At 41.3% G+C, this 25,041-nt stretch overlaps 2 protein-coding genes across 2 annotated transcripts in view; one reads left to right on the plus strand and one right to left on the minus strand.

The window, feature by feature from the left end:
- PARP9 (poly(ADP-ribose) polymerase family member 9) overlaps positions 1-25,041 on the minus strand; it is a 357,437-nt gene that overhangs the window by 141,164 nt on the left and 191,232 nt on the right. The window lies entirely within an intron of this gene.
- PARP14 (poly(ADP-ribose) polymerase family member 14) overlaps positions 1-25,041 on the plus strand; it is a 50,890-nt gene that overhangs the window by 12,439 nt on the left and 13,410 nt on the right. The window contains exons 4-13 of the mRNA XM_066346768.1: positions 2,761-2,949; positions 5,669-5,905; positions 7,151-9,393; positions 12,114-12,350; positions 12,917-13,138; positions 16,604-16,682; positions 19,654-19,803; positions 20,561-20,623; positions 20,967-21,137; positions 24,445-24,651. Coding sequence (XP_066202865.1) covers positions 2,761-2,949; positions 5,669-5,905; positions 7,151-9,393; positions 12,114-12,350; positions 12,917-13,138; positions 16,604-16,682; positions 19,654-19,803; positions 20,561-20,623; positions 20,967-21,137; positions 24,445-24,651 — 3,798 coding nt within the window. The remainder of the gene's footprint in view (positions 1-2,760; positions 2,950-5,668; positions 5,906-7,150; positions 9,394-12,113; positions 12,351-12,916; positions 13,139-16,603; positions 16,683-19,653; positions 19,804-20,560; positions 20,624-20,966; positions 21,138-24,444; positions 24,652-25,041) is intronic.

The following is a 25,041-nucleotide window of genomic DNA, read 5'->3' on the forward strand; positions in this document are numbered from 1 at the left end:
GCCTGAAAGGTGGAGATCAGCAAGTAGAAGAACTAGAAGAGAGATGAGCAAGAGCAGAGAAAGTGACTGTTGGTCACTTGTGGTCAGCAAGTTCTGTTTTTTCCAAGTCCCTATTTCCAGCCTGGACCCTCTTATAAATTCCAGACCTTGTGTCTGACCTTTCTATTGGCAAATATGTTAGAGCCAACAAGTCTGAAGTCACCTGTGTCACCTGCCTACAAACCAGTGCCCTCTTCTGTCTTCCGCATTTCTCTTGAAGTATGCAACCAGTCTGTCGTCACCTGCTAGAAATTTTAGTCTTCTCTTTAGGCTTTCACATGTTGGTCATAGAGACATCAATTTTTTATTTTTATATTTTTAAAGATTTTATTTATTCATTATAGAGAGGGGGGGAGAGAGAGAGAGAGAAGGGGGGAGGAGCAGGAAGCATCAACTCCCACATGTGCCTTGTCCAGGCAAGCTCAGGGTTTTGAACCGGCAACCTCAGCGTTTCCAGGTTGCCGCTTTATCCACTTCGCCACCACTGGTCAGGCCGAGATATCAATTTTTTAAAAGTTGTCCTTATCCATTCCTCTCTCACTCCATGCCCCCATTATTACTTTACAAAAACAGTATTGTAGGAGTACACTGCTGGGCCCTTCTGTATCTGATGTCCTTCTTCTTAAATCTGACCAGTCCTTTGTATCACTGGATGGCTGGTCATCGTTTTCACAGAAACCTTCCCTGACTCGCTCTTACCACCGACTGCAAGATAAAGTCCAGACTAAGTTCCGGATGAAGCTGAGTCTTCTGGCCTTATTTCTTACATCTCTGTACATAAGAGCTCCCTGAGCTTTATTGGTTAGATCACCATTTCCTAAACAGTTTGGTACCATCACAAAACTCTGCCTGGCCTGACCTGTGGTGGCGCAGTGGGATAAAGCATAGATTTGGAACACTGAGGTCGCCGGTTCAAAACCCCAGGCTTACCTGGTCAAGGCACATATGGGAGTGGATGCTTCCTGCTCCTCCCCCCTTCTCTCTCTCTCTCTCTCTCTTCCTCTTTCCCTCTCTCTCCTCTCTGAAAATTGAATAAAGTCTTTAAAAAATATATAAAAAACAAAAAACAACTCTGCCTGTACTTCTGTTGCTCACTATGCTCTCTCTCCCACTTTTTTCTTAAATTCCATATACCCTTCAAGATCTACTCAGCTTCCTCCTCTTCTCTAAAGCCTTTCCAAGCAAGCCCAAGCCCTTTCTCTCTCTTTCTTGAAATCCTGGCTTGACTGTTGGTGCTCTGTATTTGGCAGTTAGCCAAGCCTCTCGTGATGAGGATTCTAATAGTCATGGGCTGATAAAACTATATTGCTGGCAAGGCTTTTACCATTCACTTAGTCTAATATTGTCATTTTATAATTAGAGATGTGCCTAAGGTCTATGGCTAAAAGATGGCAGAGTCAAGGATCGAACTCATATAGCTTCACCCCCAGTCCAGAACTCATCCTGCACTGTCATACCCATCTCATCAAATACTAGTTTATGTTATTGAATCCTTGAGCTATTTTTTATTCGGCACGAGTGTCTATGCATGGTGCCACATCCAGCACACAGAAAGTATTTGTCGGGGTAATGTAATGGCTGTAACAGCCTCTAGATCACATTTCAGTGTAGTCAGCAGCTAGGGCAGTGGGTGGAGTCTAAACCACTTCACACAGTCATTCTATCTTTTGAGACCATTACCCTTGATATGTTGCCTACAAAATCACTGCTAGGGAGAATGGCAACCCATATAAAAAAGACTTGTATTGGCCATGCTTGGAAGTGGGATTCACCACTTCCACCCATATACCATTAGCCACATGACTCGACTATAAGAACATAATTGTAGAAAATCTGGGAAATGTTTCCTAGAAAGAAAATAAGTTGAATTATGAGCACATGGCATTTTACTCTACTATAATAAACATTTACAAATGTCAGTTCCCTTTCTCAATTTTTCTTGAATACCCCCGTTACGAAATCTGTAAGTTCCTTGATCTAATATTTTTTGTATGAACCCTCTCCACATTTCCAGTACCTTGAACATAATAAGAGCTCCAATTGAATAGTTGCTCAGAGAATGTCTAAAGATCATATTGTACCCATAACGCTTCATTCACTACACTGGAATTCACTACAAGCATAGAGTGAGACTGATCTTCTTTATGAGTGTAACTTACTTATGGTCAACAATGGAGAGGAACAAGTTGGCTGGAGTGATTGCTACTATTCAGTGGGCTTGATGTACACATTCAGCTCTCTAGGGCATTTTACCTTCCCTGTATTCCTTAGTCATTGAGTGTAAGTACCTTTTTTTTTCTCTTCAAGTGATGGGAAGTTACTGCTTTTCAGAGCATAAGTGTTAGATGATGTTCATGTTTGGTATCATCAGATATCCGAGCAGTAAATCTCCAATTCAACAAACATTTCCTGAGCCTCAAGTATGTACCATGTGCTAGCAATACAATGATGCATAAACATATTCCTTGCTTTTAAGAAATTGAGTTCATTAATTATAATATGGTGTTGTGATAGAAGTTTATGTCAGCAGAGAAAGGTGTAATAGAGTTGCACATCATTATCATAACTGATTTAAGCAAAAACCCTCTACGGTCTGTTTTTATTTGAGTTAGCTAAGAGGTTGGGAAGGAAAGAGGGCAGTGTCTCATGATAATGTACTTTGCTAAGACCATGGTAGGTAAATATAACGTCTTCAATTTTTTTTTGTATCTCTAAAATCAGATGCATCAGAAGATACGAAAATGGAAGATATTCCCTCTTTGGTTGCATTTGAAAATCTCCAAGCAACTATGAATGACATGATGTTAGTCATGTTAGTGGAGAATATAAGTGGCATGTCCAGTGTTGATTTTCAATTGGAAATAATACGAGATTTGAATGTTGCCATAGTTACCTTTCAAAAATATATAGGTAAGATTAAATGGCACTTCATTTTCAGTCTTCTTTGCATTACACTTTTAGGATTTGAGACACCCAGCTAATGCATATCTTTGGAAGTTTGACTATTTGTAGTAGCTAGTGAGAGAGGATTCAAAGTTAATATAGATCATTTTATATTTAAAAAAGAAGCAATTTTGATTTGAATCTAAGTTCTGGTATATTTAATAAATTAAAGTTCATTATATAGGGGTGTATGTGTGTGTGTGTGTGAAAGAGAGGAGACAGACAGACACCCAAATAGAAATCTAAATAAAGTCCAAGGTTCTTCAGGTGATTCCAAGCACAGGAGTCAGCATCTTCATATATGTTACCTCACTGAAAGAAGTAAATATTGATCTATGTTACCAAATTGAAGATAATAATAATACTAGCAAACACTCATATGGTGTTACTGTAAGTCAGGTACTTTGCTAAGTTCTTTACTTTTTTTTTTTAAGAAAGAGAGGAAGGGAGAGAGGGGGAGGAGAGAGATAAAAAGCATCAACTCATAGTTGCTTCACTTTAGTTGTTCATTGATTGCTTCGCATAAGTGCCTTGATGGGGGAGGGCTCAAGCAGAATCAGTGACTCAGTGACCCCTTGCTCAAGCCAGAGACCTTGGGCTCAAGCAAGTGACCTTGGGCTTCAAACCAGCGATTTTTGGGCTCAAGCCAGTGTAACCTTAGGATCATGTCGATGATCTGTGGTCAAACCAATGAACCCGCACTCAAGCTAGTATGCCCATGCTCACACTGGCAACCCCATGCTCAAGCTGGTGAGCCAGCACTCAAGCCCATGAGCCTGTGCTCCAGATAGCGACCTCGGGGTTTCAAATCAAGGGCCTCAGTGTCCCAGGTTGATGCTCTATCCACTGTGCCATCACTGGTCAGACTCCTGTTTACTTGTATTAATTGATTTGTTCCTTTCGACAACTTTTTGAGATTATTAATATTATTCCTCATTTTACATTTGAGAAGACAGAGATGCAGTAAATGAAGGAACTAGATTTGAATTTGGACAGCATACCTCTATATAGCCTGTTCTGATCTCTTTTACTATGTATCTTCTTAGTATTTTCATGGTCATCCACATACGCAGCAAGAATAAGTACATCTGATGCAGAAAATGGGCACTCAGGTCTGTGGGGGAGTCTGGGTTGGGAGATCCATCTCCAGAAAAATAGGGAACTTTCCAAATTCTGAGCCCTCACTATTTCATAGCTCTGGCAGTGGGATGGTTAATTAAGAGCACAGATCAAGGAGTCATAATTCCAACTTCACCACTTAAATAATTACCTGAAGTTGGCCAAGTTACTATTCTCTGTGTGCTCTATTTTCTTCACCCATAATGTGGAATTAATAATACCTACCTGAGACAGTTTCTGTGAAGATTGGGTGAGATAATGTTTGTAAAGCTCTTAGCATAGTACCTGAGACAGGATAAAGATTCAATAAAAGGAGCTGTTCTTATTTCAAATTTATGATTATTTCTTACAAAGGTAAAACTAAATGGACTTGCTTTTGTTCATTGATCAAAAATTTTGAATGTCTACTGTGTGCACTTGTCTAGGTCCTGTGGGTAGAGAGATGAATAATTCTTGGTCCCTTCTCTTGAAGAATTCATATGGGGCAGGGCGGAAACCCACACATAAGTGCATAGTGAAGATGCAAGAGGAGAAGCTGCCTCCCTAGGCTGTGAACAGCAGGCTGTGGGGAGTAGGGGGAGAGGGACCCAAGCAAGATGGCTCGGCTTTGCCCTGCCTGCTCCCTCCTGTGCAGGTTAGGCTCCAGCAGTACCAGTCTATCAGGCTCCAAACATACTAGGTTGTTTTGTGCCCCTGCCTGAAATGTTTCCTCCCCTTATCCATCTGGTAAACTCTTCTTCATCCTTCAAAACTCCTATCAGTGAGGACTTACTCTGGGAATCCTTGTCTGAGTGCCAGTATTAGTCTTCCCACCTAACTTGATCCCACGGTAGACCACTTGCTTCCTTTCAAGACTTCCTCCTTCCTGGCTGGGGCATGTTCAGGAACTTGTTATATTCATCTCTTTCTCTCCCCAGCTCCTAACGCACTGCCTGACACATCGTGGGCCCACCATCAGTAGTTATTTGAAAGAGATAATTGGGCTGAGTCCTGAAGAAGGAATAGAATCAAAATTTAAAAATTGAAGAGGATCATTTCAGGCACAGGAGGTCATATATACAAAGGCAAAAGAGAACAGATTTTCAAAATAATGAGTAGTTTCTGTGGCAGTATGGAAAATGAAATGAATGGTAGGGAATAACCAGAGGTGATATTTAGAAATTAGTGTGGAGTCAAATAGACAAGGGAACTGTAAGCCTAGCTAAGGAGTGTGAACTCACGCCTGCGGGTAATGGGGAGTCATGAAAGACTTGAGAAAGGGAGAAATGAGATCTGTAAGGTCAGAGAGCACTCAGGTGGCTCTGTCAATGGTTGGAGAGGGCTGTAGGCAGAGATAGGGACGCGGCTCAGCGGCAGTAATCCTGGTAAGACATTCATATATTGCGTTGTTGTTCAGAGATTAGGAATTTTAGGCATGTAAATTCTCATTTAGGAATTATAATCTTTTGTCTAAAAATTGAGTACTTAGTCGTCCCCCCCCCCACTTTATCTCAACATTCAGATGGTTTGTTCTGTATAATATAAAGATACAATCATAATTTTCTAATTAGTTGATTTTGGTTTGTAGATGTCATGAAGTTTGTTGATGATTGCACCAAGCACACTTTAGTCAAAAAACTCCAGCTTTCTCCAAGACTTCTGGAAGTGACAAAAACAATCAGGGTTGAAAACCTGCCGCCTGGTGTTGACAACTCTACTTTGAAAGGTTTATTTGAAAATCCTCAAAATGGAGGAGGAAAAGTTCTCAGTATTGAATGTTTTCCTGACGAGAGTTCGGCTCTGATTGAATTTTTTGACAAAAAAGGTAATATCTATTAGTCTGATTTTGAAAACCTTATTACCTGGCATAAATTAAACTATGTTAGCAGATCTTAACAATTATTGGTTGAATTTTGAGGTATTTTATTTTTTATTCCTATATTTTATTGGCAGTTCAATTAGAAATGCTGTTCACCTGGGATATGATGATTAATGTGTCCAGTGATTCAAACTTTAGAGAAGCAATGTCAAGTTTTTGAAATATATAAAGAGATTCTCTCACCAGTCTCTACCTATGATGAACTGAAAAAAATAACTCTTAGAATCCTGGAAATAATGTATTAAAATAGAGATGATCTGTGTTTTAGCTATATACTTGGTAGAAATTCTCAAGTTAATTTCAACAAAGTTAGATAAAGAAATGCTCAAAAACACATTCAGTTTCTAAATAGTATCACTACTTCCCCTTTCACCAGTCAGTGTCATGATCCAGAAATTATTTGGGGTGATTTCACATGATCAGTGGATGCCCGCTGGGTTGCTCTTTACAGTGGCACTGTGAAAACCATGTCCAGTTGAACCTTAGGAAAAACACTTCTGAGTGTTTTGCAGACATAGATTGCTAGTTCCCTGAGCCATGTGCAAAGTCAGCTTGGAGATTCCCTTGATGTTCCGAGGTCAAGACTGAGGAGTAGGAATTAGGGGACTAGACTTCTTAGGGAAAGAAGGGACATTGTGTTTGGGGTTAACTGGGGGGCATGAGACAGGATTGTCTAACATGCCCCCCACTCAAGATAAATTGTTTCATGGGTGACTGGGAGGAACCTCCTTTCAGCTTTTTATAAGTTGGAGAAAATAGGGTGAAGGTATGGTTTAGATTAAAGTGGAATAAAAGATCTCATGTTCCTTGGGCAAAGGAAGAAAAGAGGAGTTTCTGTTGCATGTTCTTTAAATCTCCCTTGGCCTCAGGTAGAGATATATATACATCGGTGATGGTATATCAGCATTATCAGAAAAACAGTATCAGTTGCCAGAAAAAAATGATCATTACACATAGAAAGAAGTTGGCCGGACAGTAATTATTCCATTAAACAAGGGATACCTATGTAGCGTTAATGCACATCAATTCACTTTTGAACATTTTAAGAATAGAGCTGCTTTTATTACCATATTGTAACATCAAAGTTCTACAAACATTAGGACTTTCCCCTCTAGAACAGGAAAGCTTTGTTTGTTTTCATTTGAAGCATATTACACTGGAATTACTTTGTTTTATTTCTTTCCTTTTAAGTGTTAGACACCATCATGACCAAGAAACTTGACATCAATAACATGCCGCTCTCTGTGTTCCCATACTACGCCTCTTTGGGTACAGCTTTGTATGGAAAGGAGAAGCCTGTGATCAAGCTTCCAGCACCATTTAAAGAACGGTTGGATCTTCATTTATGGAAGTTCTTATATAAAAACAATCACCTGATTGAGGAGATAAATGAAGAAGTGAGACGTTGTCACTGTGAGCTGACATGGTCCCAACTGGATGGTGAAGTTACCATCAGACCTGCGGCCACCTTAGTCAATCAAGGAAGACAAAGAATCAAGAACTGGAAGAAGGATGTTTCCACAGCTTTCTCTGACATCAAGTCTCGATACAAAGTTACCCTATTTAAAGTGGATCCCATAGTGTGGGATGCCATAAAAAACAATTTAGAAGATGATAGAATTTTGATTGAGTTTGATACACTTACAGGGGTTGTAACCTTACTGGGGAAATCAGAGGATATACAAAACATTGAACCACAAATTAAGGAATTAATAGAAAATACCACTCAAAAAATTAAAAGAGAAGAGCAAAGCGTGCAGGAAAAAGTGGCCGTTTCTCCAGGAAAGTATTCTCTGTTGTGCCTTAGTGGTGTACAGGAGCGTTTCTGCATGGAGTACCCAGAGATGGAGATTTCTTATGATAAAGACACTCAACACATGTGTTTTAAAGGACTCAATGTAGAGGTGTATAAAGTAAAGTGTGAAATCCAGGAGAAGGTGTACAACATGGCTCAGAAAAGCATTCAGCCCCCCCCTGAGGTTGTCCGGTTTTTGCAGCAGGTCGACTGTGCACAATTCTCTAAGTCTCTTTTTATAACACGGAATATTCTTGCAGTTTATGAACTAAAGGGTATAACTGTTTTCTTAACTGGCTGTTTTCCTCAAGACCTGTTAGAAGCTGAAATGCAAATGGAGAGTGCTTTAAGTTATAAGCGCATAAACATTGAGGACAAAGAACTTCTTAATGGCAAGAAATGGAAAGTGATTACTGGCAATTTGCATAAGAAACATAATTCTTCCTCAAAGACTGTAATAATCAATGAGGTAACTTCAGAAACCACAGGTGAGGTCATGATTGCAGGCTGTGTGAAAGAAGTAGATGATGTCTACAGCCTCCTTTATGACTTTGTGGAAAAAAACACAAAAATAGTGAGATTATTTGAAATAAATCCTCCCTTAGTTTTAGATTATTTAAAAGCAGAGAAAAAGCTATTCTTGCAAAAGATGAAGAAGATAAATGTTCATGTAGAGTTCAATTCTTGGAACAAACCAAGAGGCATTTTACTAACTGGCTCAAAGGCCGAAGTCCTGCAGGGAATGAGCATCCTCAAGGAAGCCAGGGATTCAGTTTTTGTTAAAACCATCTGTATTGATAAGCCAGGAGCCAGCCAGGTCTTCCAGGATAAAGCATGGTATTGTAAACGTGAGGTCAGACAATCGTTTGGTTGTTTTGTGGAACTATTGCAGGATGAAGAAAAAGAAGGAGGTGGCACTGATGAGCAGAAGTGCTTCTCTAGGACAGACTTGGGCCCTGGAATCTCACTGATCGTACAGCAAGGGGACTTGACACAGTTTCCAGTCGAAGTGGTGGTAAATTCGGCAAATGAGGACCTTCGCCTCAACGGGGGCCTTGGCGCTGCTCTTTCAAAAGCAGCTGGCCCTGAGCTGCAAGCGGACTGCTATCAGATCGTGAAGGACAAGGGCAAGATCCCACCTGGCCATGCCACCATCTCGAAAGCAGGAAAGCTCCCATACCACCATGTGATCCACGCAGTAGGGCCCGTGTGGGAGAAAAAGAATGCCCAGCAGTGTGAGTTCCAGTTGAAAAGAGCTGTGGAAGAAAGTCTCCATTTGGCTGAAAAATACCAGCACCAATCCATCGCCATCCCTGCCATTAGTTCTGGAAACTATCACTTTCCCTTATCCCAGTGTGTGAAGACCATTGTTTTGGCCATCAAAGAAAACTTCCAGTATAACTCAGATGGACGCACCTTGAAAGAGATTTACCTCGTGGATTCGGCTGAGAAGACTGTTGAGGCCTTTGTTGAAACTGTGAACGCTGTCTTTAAAAACACCCCGCTTGATACTGCCTCCCCGCCGAGTTTCCCAGCAGTCCCGCTCCACCAGAGAAAAGGCGATGGAAGCAGAGGAATGCTGGTGTGCCCGGGTGGCCTGAGGATCCTTCTGGTGAAAGAAGACGTGCAGAATGCCACTGTGAGTGTCCCTATTTACAGAACACCCACTAAGGTTCTGCAGCGGCAGGGAGTGTGTTGCCAAAGGAGGATTATGATCAAGGGGAGAATCAAGGGAGAGAATCCCATGCCATTCATTCTGGCCTGGAAACAGGTTCCCTTAAAAAATCAGGCTCCTTCACCATGGCATTTAGTGATAGAGATTGGCCAGTGATGTGTGCGAACTGGAAGTGTATTCAGGTCACTAGGTTTTCAGTAAATGTGAAAATCTGTTGACACTCACAAGGCTATGCTATACTTTTTTAGTGCCTCACACCTGTCATATTTTGGCAAACCTAAGGTTCATTTCCTGTCTAATTTACTGACAGCAGATACAGAAAACTTAGAGCGTGGGATGAGGACAGAAGACAGGGATCTCGTCAATGGAGCAGAGCCAGGTTGAGCACGGAGGCCTGAGTCTGAGGGCCCAGCAGCACCTGTCACCATGAGAAAATATGAGGAAGAAAGTAGAGACTGGACCTGGGAAGGGTCTGGGTCTTATGTGGGGACAATTCTTATAGGTCTGCCAGAGGATGACGTGTTTTTTAAAACCGTATTTATTTCACACATAGGTGGGATATAGAACTGAGACTCATGGATATAGATAAAAGTGAGGTGGTTACCAGGGGAAGGGAGATTTGGGGGAGAGATGGGTGTAAAGAGGGACAAATATATGGTAACGAAAAATGATTTGATTTTGGGTGATGGGGATACAATATAATCAACTGTTCAAATGCTATGGAAATGTTTACTTGAAATCTGTGTACTCTTATTAGTGTCAATAAGACATTCTAAATAAAATTAAAAGAAAAATAAAAAAACAAACAGAAAAAATTATTTAACAACCTTTTTAACACAGGTTCTAAATAATGCAAGCAGCAGTTCTGGAAGCCCCTGCTGTGCCAGATGTGACTTCCCTGCCTGAGTGTAGGCAGGCCTGAGGCAGGGATTCCTAGGGGAGGCCATTTGCCAGTCTTCTTTGGAGAAATATCTATTCAGATCTTTTGACCACTTTTAAATTGGGTTATCCTTTTATTAATGAATTTTAAGGTTTTTTTTTTCTTTTTCTTTTTTCTTTTTTTTTTTTTTTTTGTATTTTTCTGAAGCTGGAAACGGGGAGAGACAGTCTGTCTGACTAGACAGTCTGTCAGTCTGTCTGACTAGACAGACTCCCGCATGCGCCCGACCGGGATCCACCCGGCATGCCCACCAGGGGGCGATGCTCTGCCCACCAGGGGGCGATGCTCTGCCCCTCTGGGGCATCGCTCTGTGGCGACCAGAGCCACTCCAGCACCTGGGGCAGAGGCCAAGGAGCCATCCCCAGCGCCCGGGCCATCTTTTGTTCCAATGGAGCCTCGACTGCGGGAGGGGAAGAGAGAGACAGAGAGGAAAGAGAGGGGGAGGAGTGGAGAAGCAGATGGGCGCCTCTCCTGTGTGCCCTGGCTGGGAATCGAACCCGAGACTTCCGCACGCCAGGCTGACGCTCCACCACTGAGCCAACCGGCCAGGGCCAAATTTTAAGGGTTTTAAAAATATTTTTTGGATACATAGATACCGGATTTCAATTATTCTTTTCCGGTTCTGCGGGTCATCCTCCTTATATACTAAGCTTGAATAATAATTACAAGAATAATAATAATAGCTAATGTTGATTATTTAGCATGTGCCAGGCATTATGTTAGGTGCTTGGCTTGCCTTTTCTCATTCAATGCCATGAGATAGATTCCAGGATTATTATTCTCAAACAGATGAAGAAATGAGACTTAGAGTGGTTAAAGAATTTGCCCAAGTCCCACAGCTAACACATGGTAGAGCCAGAATTGAAATTTGTTCAGGCTCTTAACTATCTCACTATTTCAAAAATGATAAAAATAATTTTGTTTCGCATTAAAAAAAAACCCAATAACAAATAAATGAGAAACTGTTGACCGCGAGTCAGTAACTGGAATGGATTCTGTCCCTTGTCCATCTCAAACATTGAATAGTAAGACATCTCTTCCATTCCTTTTACTCCCACAGATGTGTGTGGCTTCCAATGCCACAGTATCTGCTATGTGTTGCTCCTCAGTGACCTATGCAGGAAAGCTTTGAAAATGACTTCGTCACATCCCTTCTCCTCTTTTCTCTTGGTCTCTTAATCTAGCTGATTAATCCACTCACATTAACTGTGCTGCTGAAAAGCTTCCATGGCTCCTCACTGTCTGTTGGGAAGTCCAGTTGGCTTGTGTTGAGACCCTCTGCAGTCTACCCCCAGTGTAACATTTCTAGCTTGGCTTACACCATTTTGCTGCAGACACTCTCTATCAGGTCAAACTAATCTGCTCACAGCCCGTAACCGACTGTGAATATGTTCCCTCCTCTGAATGACTTCGCTGTCTCTCTCTGCCTGCTTTAACTAACTATTCCCATTTCTACAACCCCATATCACTCATGCTGTCTTCAGTAGCCGATGAAGGCACTTCCTCTGGACTCCCTCAGGGATCCTGAACCATTTTTATACATTGCTTTTTGACAGCTCTCTTTCATCCTGGAGTTTAATTTAAATAAGTATCTATAATGCTTTGTCTTTGGTGGTATTTCAGTCTCTGAAAACTTAGTCGCCTTAATTGTCCCCCATTATGCCACGCCCAGTGGCTCAAATATAGTAATCCTTGATGAATGCTTTTGTGGGAATTTGAAACAAATTGTTGTTTTTGTCTTTAGACTGATGTTGTCGTCAACTCCATTTCTCGGGATCTTGACCTCAGTATGGGGCCCCTTTCTAAGGCGCTCTTGGGAAAAGCTGGGCCAAATCTCCAGAAGGAATTGAGCAAAGCTGGACAAGGGAAGGCTGTTGACGTGGGCACGGTTCTCCAGACCAGTGGTTGCAATCTGCAGTGCCAACAAGTGCTTCATGTGGTGGCTCCTCCCTGGAATAATGGTGACACATCTTCATACAAGGTGGGGCCTGGTTTTAAATTCTCCAGGAAGTTGGGTGTCTCTTTGGACTCCTTTCAGTATAATGTAGGTTGGACCCTGTCTGTTTCTCTTCTCTAGTAACGTCACAGGTTCCGTCTTACAGTAATTCTTGGCAGGCTCTGTCATGGTAGCCCTTTCTTTCAGCTGGAGTTGACTTCTCCTGAAGACTGGTTAATAATAGAAATTGATTATAGCTCAACCATTATGGGCTCTCGGGAAAGAGTTACTGAGGATAAAGCTCCTCTGGAATGAGGAAAGCAAAGCGAGGGCATGAACAGTGGGAGCAGGAGGGATTAGAACAGTAGTTGCTTTGCTTTTTTACTGCATTGTGAGTAAGTTTGAACTTTTGGGGGGTTTTTCTCATTCTTTTTTCCTTTCCTGTGTTTTTCTTTCCCCTTCTGACTGCCTGTAGCTTGCCTTTTGTTGAAAGCAGAAAGGAGGCGACAGAGATCACACAGAGTTGCTAAATTCTTATTTTATTTTATTTATTTTGGTCCTAACTCCCATTTATAGACAAAATGTATAAGGATGTGCTTTGTACTTTTCAGATTATGGAAGACATAATCAAAGAATGTTTGACAATCACTGAGAACTTGTCCTTAAAATCAATTGGATTTCCAGCCATAGGAACAGGCAATTTGGAGTTTCCTAAAACCATTTTTGCTGAATTGATCATTTCAGAAGTGTTCAAATTTAGTAGCAACAGTCAACCAACAGCTCTACAAGAGGTTTGCTTTCTACTGCATCCAAATGATGACGCAAATATTCAGGTATAGCCTCACTCATTTCTGGTTATCTTGGCAACTGAGCCCTGATGGGTATTTAGTGTCTTCTTGGTCTAGTAGGTTGTTTCTTTCATGTACTTCCCATATAGGAAAGTAAAAGAGTAACATAGACTAGTTATAGTATGGCAAATTTTAAGCAAATTAATGGATATAGAAAAATACTTATCTTATTATTAAGGAAAATTTCAAATATGAACAAAGCTAAACAAAATAGTATAATAAACTTCATTGTATTCTTCACTCATCTTCACAATTATCAACCTATGGCTACTATGTTTTTATTTCTTTTTATTTCTCTTCTTCCCATATTATTTTGAAGCAAATGCCAGATACACATTTTACCCATAAACAATTCAGTATTCATTTTAGATCTTGGAATTCCTCTTAAAAAGTAACATAACCACAATACTTTTTCACACATCAAAGAAATTGACAATCATTCCTTTATTTTTATCAATTATCAAGTCAATGTTCACATTTCCAACCGTCTCATAAATGTTTTGTTTTTACAGCTTGTTTGTTTGAATCAGAATCCAAATAAGGCCCATATATTGCCACGAGGTTGACATATTCCTTAACCCTCTTTTAATCTTTAGGATTTCTTTGCATATGAACACAGAAATTTTAATACATAATATAAAAGCACAGTTGTGGTCCCATAAATAGGAGATTGTCGGGATGAAATACAGCTGAAAAGAGTGGTTAGAATAAGCTGAGCACATCCCCTTGGAAATAGGAGAATTGGGACCAGAAGTACTAGAACCATCTTCAGACTTAGAGAGTTGTCAACCAGCTCACATTTATTTGCTAAACATCAGCTATGGGTGAGCTACTGGACTCTGAATTATGGGAGAATAAGACGCCATTATCCCAACCTTCTGAGTCCTTAGAACAGGGGTTGGGAACCTTTTTGGCTGAGAGAGCCATGAACACCACATATTTTAAAGTGTAATTCCATGAGAGACATACAACGACCTGTGTACATTACACATTATCCAATAAAATTTGGTGTTGTACCAGAGGACAGCTGTGATTGGCTCCATCCACCCGCAACCATGAACATGAGTGGTAAGAAATGAATGGATTGTAATTAATACATGAGAATGTTTTATATTTTAAATGTTTTTTTTTTATTATTAAGGATTTTTCTGTGAGCCAATGCAGCCATCAAAAGAGCCACATCTGGCTCACGAGCCATAGGTTCCCGACCCCTGCCTTAGAATCCAGTAGAGTAAATCACATTAAATGTTTGAAAAGTGTCATGGTAGTGGAAGAATTAAATAAACAGATTTAAACCAGCAACCCAGGAAATGTCCATGGATCATGGGACCATCTGAATTTTTAGGTCATACTTTTCATTTTCTTTTTTTTTTATTTTAATTTTTTTATAGTTTTTTTTTTTCTTTTTTCTGAAGCTGGAAACGGGGAGAGACAGTCAGACAGACTCCCGCATGTGCCCGACCGGGATCCACCCAGCACGCCCATGAGGGGCCATGCTCTGCCCACCAGGGGGCGATGCTCTGCCCCTCCAGGGCGTAGCTCCGCCGCGACCAGAGCCACCCTAGCGTCTGGGGCAGAGGCCAAGGAGCCATCCCCAGCGCCCGGGCCATCCCTGCTCCAATGGAGCCTTGGCTGCGGGATGGGAAGAGAGAGACAGAAAGGAAGGAGGTGGTGGGGGTGGAGAAGCAAATGGGCGCCTCTCCTATGTGCCCTGGCTGGGAATCGAACCCAGGTCCCCCGCACGCCAGGCCGACGCTCTACCGCTGAGCCAACCGGCCAGGGCCACTATAGCAATTTCTAGTCAGTAAATGCTTTCTGAACAACCTTCCGATGACTTGCATTCTAAAAGATGATGTGGATCCTGGAATGGGTATATAACACTTACTTCCCCTTCCTGTAAATTGTAATTACTTTGGGAGCTAAGATTTATACACATAAAATGAACTACATTAGAGACAAAGTGCTGAGTGTTCTTGTATGGGTGAATAGGGGAGTGAGTCGTAGGATGCAGACCTGAACCTTCAAGTTTCACTATTTCTGTGCAACCCCAGGACGTTTTTCTTTCCTAAAGACTCAAGTTCCTCTGCAAGTATTCTGTAGAAGGGTTAATCTATACAGACACCTGTACTGCCATTGGAAATAGTACTGATTCTCCATACGTGGTTGTGACACTTATCTCTTAAGACTTTTAAAGACAGTTAAACTTTGGTTATATTTGTACAATAAACAACAATACTTATTAAGATGTTAATAGGTGGACACTGTAACAGAAGTTACAAAACAGCAGCTCATGTTCTGAACGTGGCCTCTAGATGTGCTTTATCTGGGCTAGTTGGGAAAATATTTGAATCGGTTGCTAACATTTAAGAATCAAACATTTCACGTAAAACTCCAGATGTCCACTGTGACCTAAAATTTCAAATGTTCTGGCACATTGGACAGTTTGCTGTGGCTGAGTGACAGGTGCTGCATAGTTCTCCAGTGGCACATCGGTCCACCTTTACATTGTAGCTCACCTGCCTGGCCCCTAGAGATCTCTGAGCCTGACATCCTGGCTCTATAGTCTCTCCCGGTAATTCTCCTTTTATTGGATCAGCCTTTTAGTCAAGATGTTACTTGGTTTTTTACCAACAAAATTCTCTGTTGCTTGTTTACGAGAAGAAAGAAAGTGATAATTTTGAGGTGTCACTACCAGGCAAGGAAATAGAATTCACAGGTTCATTAATCCTAAAATACAACTTCTTGCTCCAAAACACACTACTCCCCTACCCATTCTTCTCCTGGTACAAATAAAAAGTTAAAAACTGAAGTGTCCAAGACCTTCTGATTGTCTTTCTCTTAACACTGTTTTTAACAACTGGCAAGTTATTTGCTCTTACTGATTATAAAAGTAATAAATGTTCATTGTAGGCCTTGGCTGATTGGCTCAGTGGTGAGTGTCGCCCTGGCTTGTAGATGTCTCGGGTTTGATTCCCAGTCAGAGTACACAGGAGAAGCAACCATCTGCTTCTCCACCCCTTTCCCTTCTCTTTCTCTTCCTCTCTCCCTCTCCTGCAGCCATGGCTCCATTCGAGTGAGTTGGCCCCTAGTGCTGAGGATTGCTGCAGTTCTTAATGGCTGCTACATATTTTAACATGTGGACATATTAAAATTTATTTAACTATTTCTCTATTGGTTTTTAAACTGTTTTACTTTTTTCTTAATTATAAACAACACTGTAATGAATATGTTTGTATTTATATCTTTGTTCTTTGATAATTTTCATGGGATGCATTTATAGAAATAAATATATGCAGTCTCATAACCTTAAAAATCTATAATGATTATAAACAATACTTTGAGAATTGTTCTGTTCTAAATATTTGTGCCTGCAGGATCAAAAACTGTGATGAATCAAATTCATTCATCTACTGAAGATTATAGTAGTCAAAACTGTCTTTGTATTTCCAGGCATTTTCAGATGAATTTGACAAAAGGGCTAATGGAAACTTCGTCAGTCACAAAATGTCCAAGACTGAGAATACTCAAGGTTCAGTAAAGATTTTTTTCATTAACATTTTTTTTTGTTTTGTTTTATTCTCTTTTTTGCTTGCTTTTTCTTTTGGGATTTAGAAAAGCTTTTAAATTGAAAATTTATTTCTACTTGCTAAATAACTATTTAGTGATAAGTGAAAGATGATAGTGATAATTTTTATGAAAAAATCAATTTGTCAAAAAGAAGATATTAAATTGTATTTTATACACTTGAACATGCAAGACACTTGCCATGTTTGTGTGATTTGGAGTGGAAGAGAAAGCAGGCCAAATTAGATAACCTATACAAATGAGTTTTTAGTAGTGATGAGGCTCCTATATTTTAAGGATGATGTGACATGTGTTTTCAGAAATAGGCACATTTAAAGAGACAATACGAACCATGTTTCTTCTCTAGCAAATTTGCTGTTATGTATTTGACTTTACAAAGGGTCCTCAGGTTATGACAGTATCGACATACGACATTTCAAGTTTACAACTCTCAATCCCATAAAAATTTTAAAAATATTGAGATGGGCCCTGGCTGGTTGGCTCAGTGGTAGAGTGTCAGCCCAGCATGTGGAAGTCCTGGGTTCAATTCCTGGCCAGGGCACACAGGAGAAGCACCCATCTGCTTCTCCACCCCTCCCCCTCTCCTTCCTCTCTGTCTCTCTCTCTCTTCCCCTCCTGCAGCCAAGGCTCCATTGGAGCAAAGTTTGCCCGGGCACTGGGGATGGCTCCCTGGCCTCCATCTTAGGCGCTAGAATGGCTCTGGTTGCAACAGACCAACACCTCAGATGGGCAGAGCATCGCCCCCTAGTGGGCATGCCAGGTGGATCCTGGTCGGGCGTATGCAGGAGTCTGTTTCTCTGCCTTCCCACTTCTCACTTCAGAAAAATACAAAAATAAATAAATAAATAAATAAAATAAAAATATTGATATGTGAGTGTTTTGGTTTATGCCATTAGCGTCATATTTACGGACTACGTGGGTGAACTAGTTTGGTTGCATGCAACAGAAGAATACACAGTAACATAGCGTGTTTATGTTTTTATGTTCTAGAAGATTATGATTTTACAACTGTGTTTAAGTGACTTAGGCTAAGTGTATGTAAATGACTTAAGCTAGGGTGTGTCTCAACCTACACCAAAATTTGGGTTACAGCACTGTTGTAAGAACGGAACTGTGCCGTAACCTGAGAAACCCCTGTATTCTATTTGGAGTTTGCCGAGGCTTCTTGAATATGACTTCCGTCTAATTTAGGAATTTGTCAGTCATGTCTTCAAATATTTTTCTTGCAGTGGTCTCTCCTTTAGTGCTGCAATAACATGAGTGCTAAGCATTTTGATAGTGCCTTGAGGATCTGTTCTTTTTTTCTTTTAATCCTTTTTCTCTCTGTTCTTCAGATTTGATCATTTTTATTGCTTTACCTCCAAGTTAACTGACTCATTTCTCTGTCTGCTACACTATTGAGCCTATACAGTGAATTTTTTTATTTCAGATATTGTATTTTTAAGTTCTAAAATGTCCATTTGGTCCTTATTTTATAATTTATATTTCTCTGCAGAGACTCCTATTTTTCCATTCATTCCAAATCATTTTTTTTTTCATTTAGATTTGTTTATTTTGACCCCAGGGAGCATATTTATGGTAGATACTTAAAAGTCTTTGTCTGATAATCTCAATATCTGGATCATCTTGAGATTAACATCTATATTGAGTATATTTATCCTTGAGAAGTGCTTGTACTTTCTTGGTTCTTTGTATAACAAACAGTTTTGGATTATGGGATGGTTATTTTACTCATTATGTTGTGAAACTTGGGTGTTGTTAAAATCCTCTGGGAAATGGTGATTATTTTAGCAGGCAGTCTGTCAGTTACATTCATTCTAAAAGTTCTCTCACACCTGGGTGGCAGCAGATCCCATGTTATTGCAGTTCTCAAAGCCCTTGTGCTGCTTGGGACTGCTCCCACCACCCCCGTGTGCAGCTCTGCGGCGGGCTCAGGCCTTATTCCAGTGCTTCGCAGACTAGGGGATCTCCTTCTCCAGCTCTCCCCTCTCCTGGGCTCCCCTCGCCCACTCTGGCTTGGAGGAGCCCATGTTCCAGGCCTCTCACCACAGAGACAGTGTTCGCCGGGAGTTCAAGCTGCCTGTTCTGTTGCTTCATAATTTGGTGTGATTAGGGTTACCCCTGGACAAAGTGGAGAGAGAAAAGAGAGAGAGAAGAAACAACAACACGGATTCCCCCACCACACATAGACACATTTCAGAACAGAAGGGCCCTTTTTCCTGATTCTTCTGGATAGAAATACCGAATGTCTCTCAGAGTTTTAGCTCTCTGTGGTGCCACTGCAGAGTCCTACAGCTGGGGTTGTGTTGGGGATAGGGGCTAATTAAAAAAGAATAACTATGGAAAATACGGAATATTGTTACCATAGGCTTCGGGTTAAGGTTACAGGGACCCCTTTTCTCAATCTCTGGCCATAAAGACAGGGATCCTCTGAGTCTTTTGCTACCTGTGCTCATTGTACAGTTCAACAACCAGGACCACCCTTGGGTCAAAGCTGGGAGAGAGAGGAAAAATGTCAAAACAAAAGTCCCCTCTGTACAGGCTGCTGCTTCAGGGTTTGACTCCATTCCCCAGTCTGCCTGCTATTGTTTACTTCCCAGTCCTCCGTCTGGGCCTTTTCTATCAGTCCCGTGTTTTCGTTGTCGTCAACGGGAGAGAAAGGCTCTATCAGGCTGACTTCACCTTGGCCAAAGCCAGAAGTCCACATTTGATATGTATATATTTTATAATCCTTTTTCAGAAACAGACCATCTTTAGGGCTAAGGGTCAGGATGAGGTTAAAGTAAAGGTCAAAGATATGGGGGCAGGAGAGAGAAAGAGAAGTGTGGGAGGGGCACATGCGAGGAGCATGAGACCTAAGTCATTCTTGGTGTGGTTGGCTTGATTATTGACTCTATTCTCTTTTTTCTTTTCAGGTTTACATGGGCCTATTACCAGCCCTTCTACAGGAGTATATGAAATGAAAATTGGTCCCATCACTTTCCAGGTGGCCTCTGGAGATATTACTAAAGAAGAGGCAGATGTAATTGTAAATTCAACATCACACACGTTTAATCTCAAAGCAGGTACTTTACTTGTAGGGTTTTTTTTACTAGTGTAATAGTCATAGTACAATAGATCCCATGAAGGAGGGTTCCTATAGCCAGACGATTTTATATTTTACAGTTGCTATAGCCAAAGTGCTTTCTACAACTTTGGCTTACTAATATTAATTAATAATTTTAAACTTATTTTGACATTTTTTTTTTTTATAATTGGTGACAGTTATTTCATGAATTTTTCTTCTTTGTGAGCAGAAATACTCAGGTTGTCCGAGTCCTTTGATGATGAGGAAAGCATTTAGATAATGAAGCAAGCATTCTCTTTTTTATTTATTTGGTATTTTTCTGAAGTGAGAAACAGGGAGGAAGAGAGACAGACTCCTGCATGCGCCTGACCGGGATCCACTTGGCATGCCCACTAGGGGGCAATGCTCTGCCCATCTGGGGGTGTCGCTTCCTTGCAACCAAAGCAATTCTAGTGCCTGAGGCAGAGGCCATGGAGCCATCTTCAGCACCTGGTCCAACTTCGCTCCAATGGAGCCTTGGCTGTGGGAGGGGAAGAGAGAGATAGAGAGAAAGAAGAGGGGGAAGGAGGGAGAAGCAGATGGTCGCTTCTCCTGTGTTCCCTGGCCGGGAATTGAACCCAGGACTTCCACATGCCAGGCCACCACTCTACTGCTGAGCTAGCTGGTCATGGCCACGTAAGCATTCTGATTCAAATGTACTATACTGATTTTTTTTAAAAAAAAAGGTTTGTAACCATGTTGATGTTCTCATGTAGGGGTCTCCAAAGCAATTTTGGAACAGGCTGGAAAAAATGTGGAAATGGATTGTTCTCTCCTAGGTAAGACACAATGCTATTTCTGGTCCTAAATTATATAAGTGGAAGGCTGAATATGAGAGGCTGTGGAGAGGCCAGGGGTCTGGGGAGATAAGACACTAATCTTAGAATCACACATTTTATTAAAGAATTCCTGTCATAGAGAATTAGAAATTCAAAGAAGTGAAAAGTGAAATCATGGTCAAAAAGAGAGGCTAAGCAAGGCAGATTCATCACAGGTACTATTTCAGGAGTCTCTTATTCACATAACATGCTTCATTTGCCACACCGGACATTTTGTTTTCTAAACAAGCAAGAGAGTGGGTTCAGCATCTGATTTTGCATCTTTTTGTTCTGTGTTTCTTAGCTCAAAAGGGCAAAAACAATGGTTATATAATTACTGGAGGTGGATTACTGAAGTGCAAGAATATTATTCATGTCGCTGGTGGAAATGATGTCAAGACATCGGTTTCCTGTGTTTTACAAGAGAGTGAAAAACGGAATTACTCATCCATTTGCCTCCCAGCCATTGGGACAGGTGTGTTGCCTCTCTAGGCTGGATTCCTAGGTGTCCCTTTTCCTTTGATTTGGTGCTCGCTTGAATATAGCTCATGCTGAGTCTCAGTAAGGGTGGCTTCCTCACTCTAAGGCAACTGCTGAGGGAAGGAGCAAGGCCTGTGGTGTTTTAAGAAAAAGAGGAAAAAATGAAGAAAAACCAAAGGGAGTGTTAGAATTCCTTTTTTTTTTTTTTTTTTTTTTTTAGTGAGAGGAGGGGAGATAGACAGACAGACTCCCACATACGCCCCGACCCTGGGATCTACTTGGCAGCCCCCATCTGGGGCTGATACACAAGTCAGCCGAGCTCTCCTCAGCACCTGAGGTCAATACTCAAAACAGTCTAGCCACTGGCTGTGGGAGGGAGGGGGAGAGAAGCAGATGGTCGCCTCTCATGTGTGCCCTGACCGGGGATTGAACCCAGGACTTCCGCAAGCCAGGCCGATGCTCTATCCACCTAGCCACCTGGCCAGGGCCGAGAGTGTTGGAATATTAGAGGGACACTTGCTCTCTAATATGGAGAGGGAGGGAGAGGAAGAGAAGGGAGAGAGCAAAGGGAAAGAAAGATCATCGCTTCTTCTCTTTTCATCTGTTCCTCTCTCTGTTTTCCATCACCCTATTCCCCATTACTTAGTCCTTAACTTCCCCCTCTGTCCCCTCTCCATGGAGAACTTCAGCACAGGGATGTCCACCTCCCTGTAACTGGCTCCCAAATGAGGATTTCCAGCCCTCTTCTCTCACCTCTTCAACAGTGGCTGATGGGTTGGCCTTCAGGCATCACTTCACAGAAACTTTCCAATCACCATAACCCAGTGGGTTCTACTGGGTCAGAAACTCAACTCTAACTCGTCACCTTCCTCTTTGAAGCCTACTCGCTTCTTTCAAATTTCCTGTTTTCCTCAAACTATATGATGATTGGTTGATTCTTCATATATAATATAAAGATGGTGCTTTGGATTTATCATTAGTACGGTGATGCTCTCTGAGCTCTTTTCCAAGGAGTTTGAATATTAGTGGGTTACTGCAAGCCTTTTGTTTCTTCCGCCGACCTGGTGGCATTGCTGTTCTGCACAAGTAAATGCATGTTAGGAAGTTCTCCTTGCTTGTCCTCTTTCCCTATCTCTATCAATACTGGAGCTGGTGCTTAGACTAATGGATGAGGAAGCTTTCTCCCTTAATGATGTTTCTGAGTTGAGTTTGACTGAGTTTAAGACAACTCCTGGCAGTAAAAGAAGCCCTCTACCTGTTACCTTCAGATACCTGCCCTCAGGGGAGAGAGTAGGTGGTCAGTGATACCTGCAAGTACACAAGCTCAGTGCAAACTCCAAACTCCAATTCACTGTCTTCTTCCCCAAACCTTGCTTCCTGTGACATCCTCGGTTATGTTAAAAGCATCACTTTCTATCTAGAATCCTTGACTCGACCATTTTTGTTACTCCTATGTTCATTAGCTTATTAATTACTGTAGTTTGATTAAATATCCCCGATTATGTTAAAAGCATCACTTTCTATCTAGACTCCTTGACTCGACCATTTTTGTTACTCTCATGTTCATTAGCTTATTAATTACTGTAGTTTGATTAAATATTTTGAGTGCCTGTCATATGCCAAGCACCATGCTGAGGCACAGGGGATAGAAAGATGGCCAAGAAAAGGATCCAGTCCACCAGGAGCGCTTAGTCTATTGTGAGAGACAGATATGTAAACAACCATAGTACAGTGTGCCCATAATACACACATGAAAGTGTGTGGGAAGCCAAAGGTCAAGGATACTCGCAGTTGGTCACTAGGTCCTCCTGACTTTACTTTCTGTCTCCTCCCTACACCCATATCTTTTTTCTAGCCCCCTTTCTTTGTTCAGCTCTTGTCTTTTGCCTAAACTTTAATTATAGTCCCCAAGCTAGACCTGGGCTGTCTGCTCCAGTGCCTACTATACCACAGACTTATTTTTCTCAAAAACAGCTCTAGCCCTGACTGGTTGGCTCAGTGGTAGAGTGTCGGCCCGGCGTGTGGATGTCCCGGGTTTGATTCCTGGTCAGGGCACACAGGTGAAGCACCCATCTGCTTCTCCACCCTTCCCCCTCTCCTTCCTCTCTGTCTCTCTCTTCCCCTCCTGCAGCCAAGGCTCCATTGGAGCAAAGTTGTCCGGGGCGCTGAGGACGGCTCCATCACCTGGCCTCAGGCACTGAAATTACTCAGTTCTGAGCAACGGAGCAGTGGCCCCGGATGGGCAGAGCATCGCCCCCCTAGTGGGCATGTCAGATGGATCTCAGTTGAGTGCATGTGGGAGTCTGTCTCTCTGCCTCTTTGCTTCTCACTTTAGAAACATACAAAAAACAAAACAAAAACCCCCCAAAACACACACACACACACACAAAAACCACACAACAGCTCTATTTCCTGAACAAACCAGGTTGGATATACCTCACTTCCATTACACAGTTCTAGGCTTTCCCTCAATTTCAATTCTTCTCCTAATCAACCTTGAATTCTGCCAGTCAGCTAAAAAATCTCACTGAACGTGGGAAGAAAAACTTCCTAGAGGCTCATGGATAACTTGTGTGTAAAAAGATAGATTATAACAGAGCTTATAGCTCCAGGTGTCTACACAATTATCTTAATATAAATCAAGTTCCCCCAAATATCTGGGAGAATAAGGAAAAATGCATAAAGTCAGGTGATGATTGAGCAAAAAATTGTCTTTAAAGATCATGCTATTTCAGCATATATTAGAATCTTTTACTTCTTATGAATATTTTTTTTATTTATTCATTTTTAGAGAGGAGAGAGACAGAGAGGGAGAGAGAGACAGAGAGAGAGAGAAGGGGGGAGGAGCTGGAAGCATCAACTCCCATATGTGCCTTGACTAGGCAAACCCAGGGTTTCGAACCGGCGACCTCAGCATTTCCAGGTCGATGCTTTATCCACTGCGCCACCACAGGTCAGGCCTTATGGATATTTTGAGGATGTTGGTGAGCCAAAGATGAACTGTGCTTTGTAACACAGAGGAACATGGTGAGCTAAGATCTGCTGAATAGAACATCAGACACCAAAAGTTAGATTTCTGATTCCTTTGCTCATTGTTGGGGTGTTGGTTTCTTTACATGTTGGAACTCCCCATTGCATCAAGGTCTTCAAAAGTGTTTGCTGATGCCTTGTTAGAAGTCCATGGAGATGAAAAATTTGGGGAGTGTGGATTCATTCTGTGAGAATTGGGATCTCTGCTTTATTCCTCAGCCTTTTCCAGTTGGGTGATTTCTTCTTCTAGTCATTTTTATCTGCCTTTTCAGGAAGTGCTAATAAAGACCCAGATAAGGTTGCTAGTGCCATAATTGAAGCCATTGAAGACTTTATCCAAAAAGGATCAGTCAAGTCTGTGAAAAAAGTTAAAGTTGTTATCTTTTTGCCTCAAATACTGGACGTGTTTTATGACAACATGAAAAAAAGAGAAGGCTCTCAGGCTTCAGCCACACAGTCTATGATGTCTAAAATTGCATGTGAGTTGTTGATTTTTATGAAATGCATGTTCTTAATACTGATGCTATGTGAGAAACAGCTAATATTTTAAATTCATTCTTGGAGGTAATTTTATTGAAATATAATTGATATACATCACTGTGTAAGTTTAAGGTGTACAACATAATGGTTTGACTTATATATATTACCACAATATATTTAGTTAGCATGCATCATCTCATAAACTTACAAGGAGAAAGCAAAAGAAGAATATTTTTTTTTTGTGATGAGAACTCAGAAATTAACAACTTTCATATATATCCTACAGCTGGGCTAGCTCTAGTCATCATGCTGTGTACATTAGATCCCTTGTACTTATTTATCTTGTAACTGGAAGTTTGTACCTTTGACCACCTTCCTGCAATTTACCT

Source organism: Saccopteryx leptura, chromosome 8 (genome assembly GCF_036850995.1).
Source record: "Saccopteryx leptura isolate mSacLep1 chromosome 8, mSacLep1_pri_phased_curated, whole genome shotgun sequence".
NCBI lineage: Eukaryota > Metazoa > Chordata > Mammalia > Chiroptera > Emballonuridae > Saccopteryx > Saccopteryx leptura.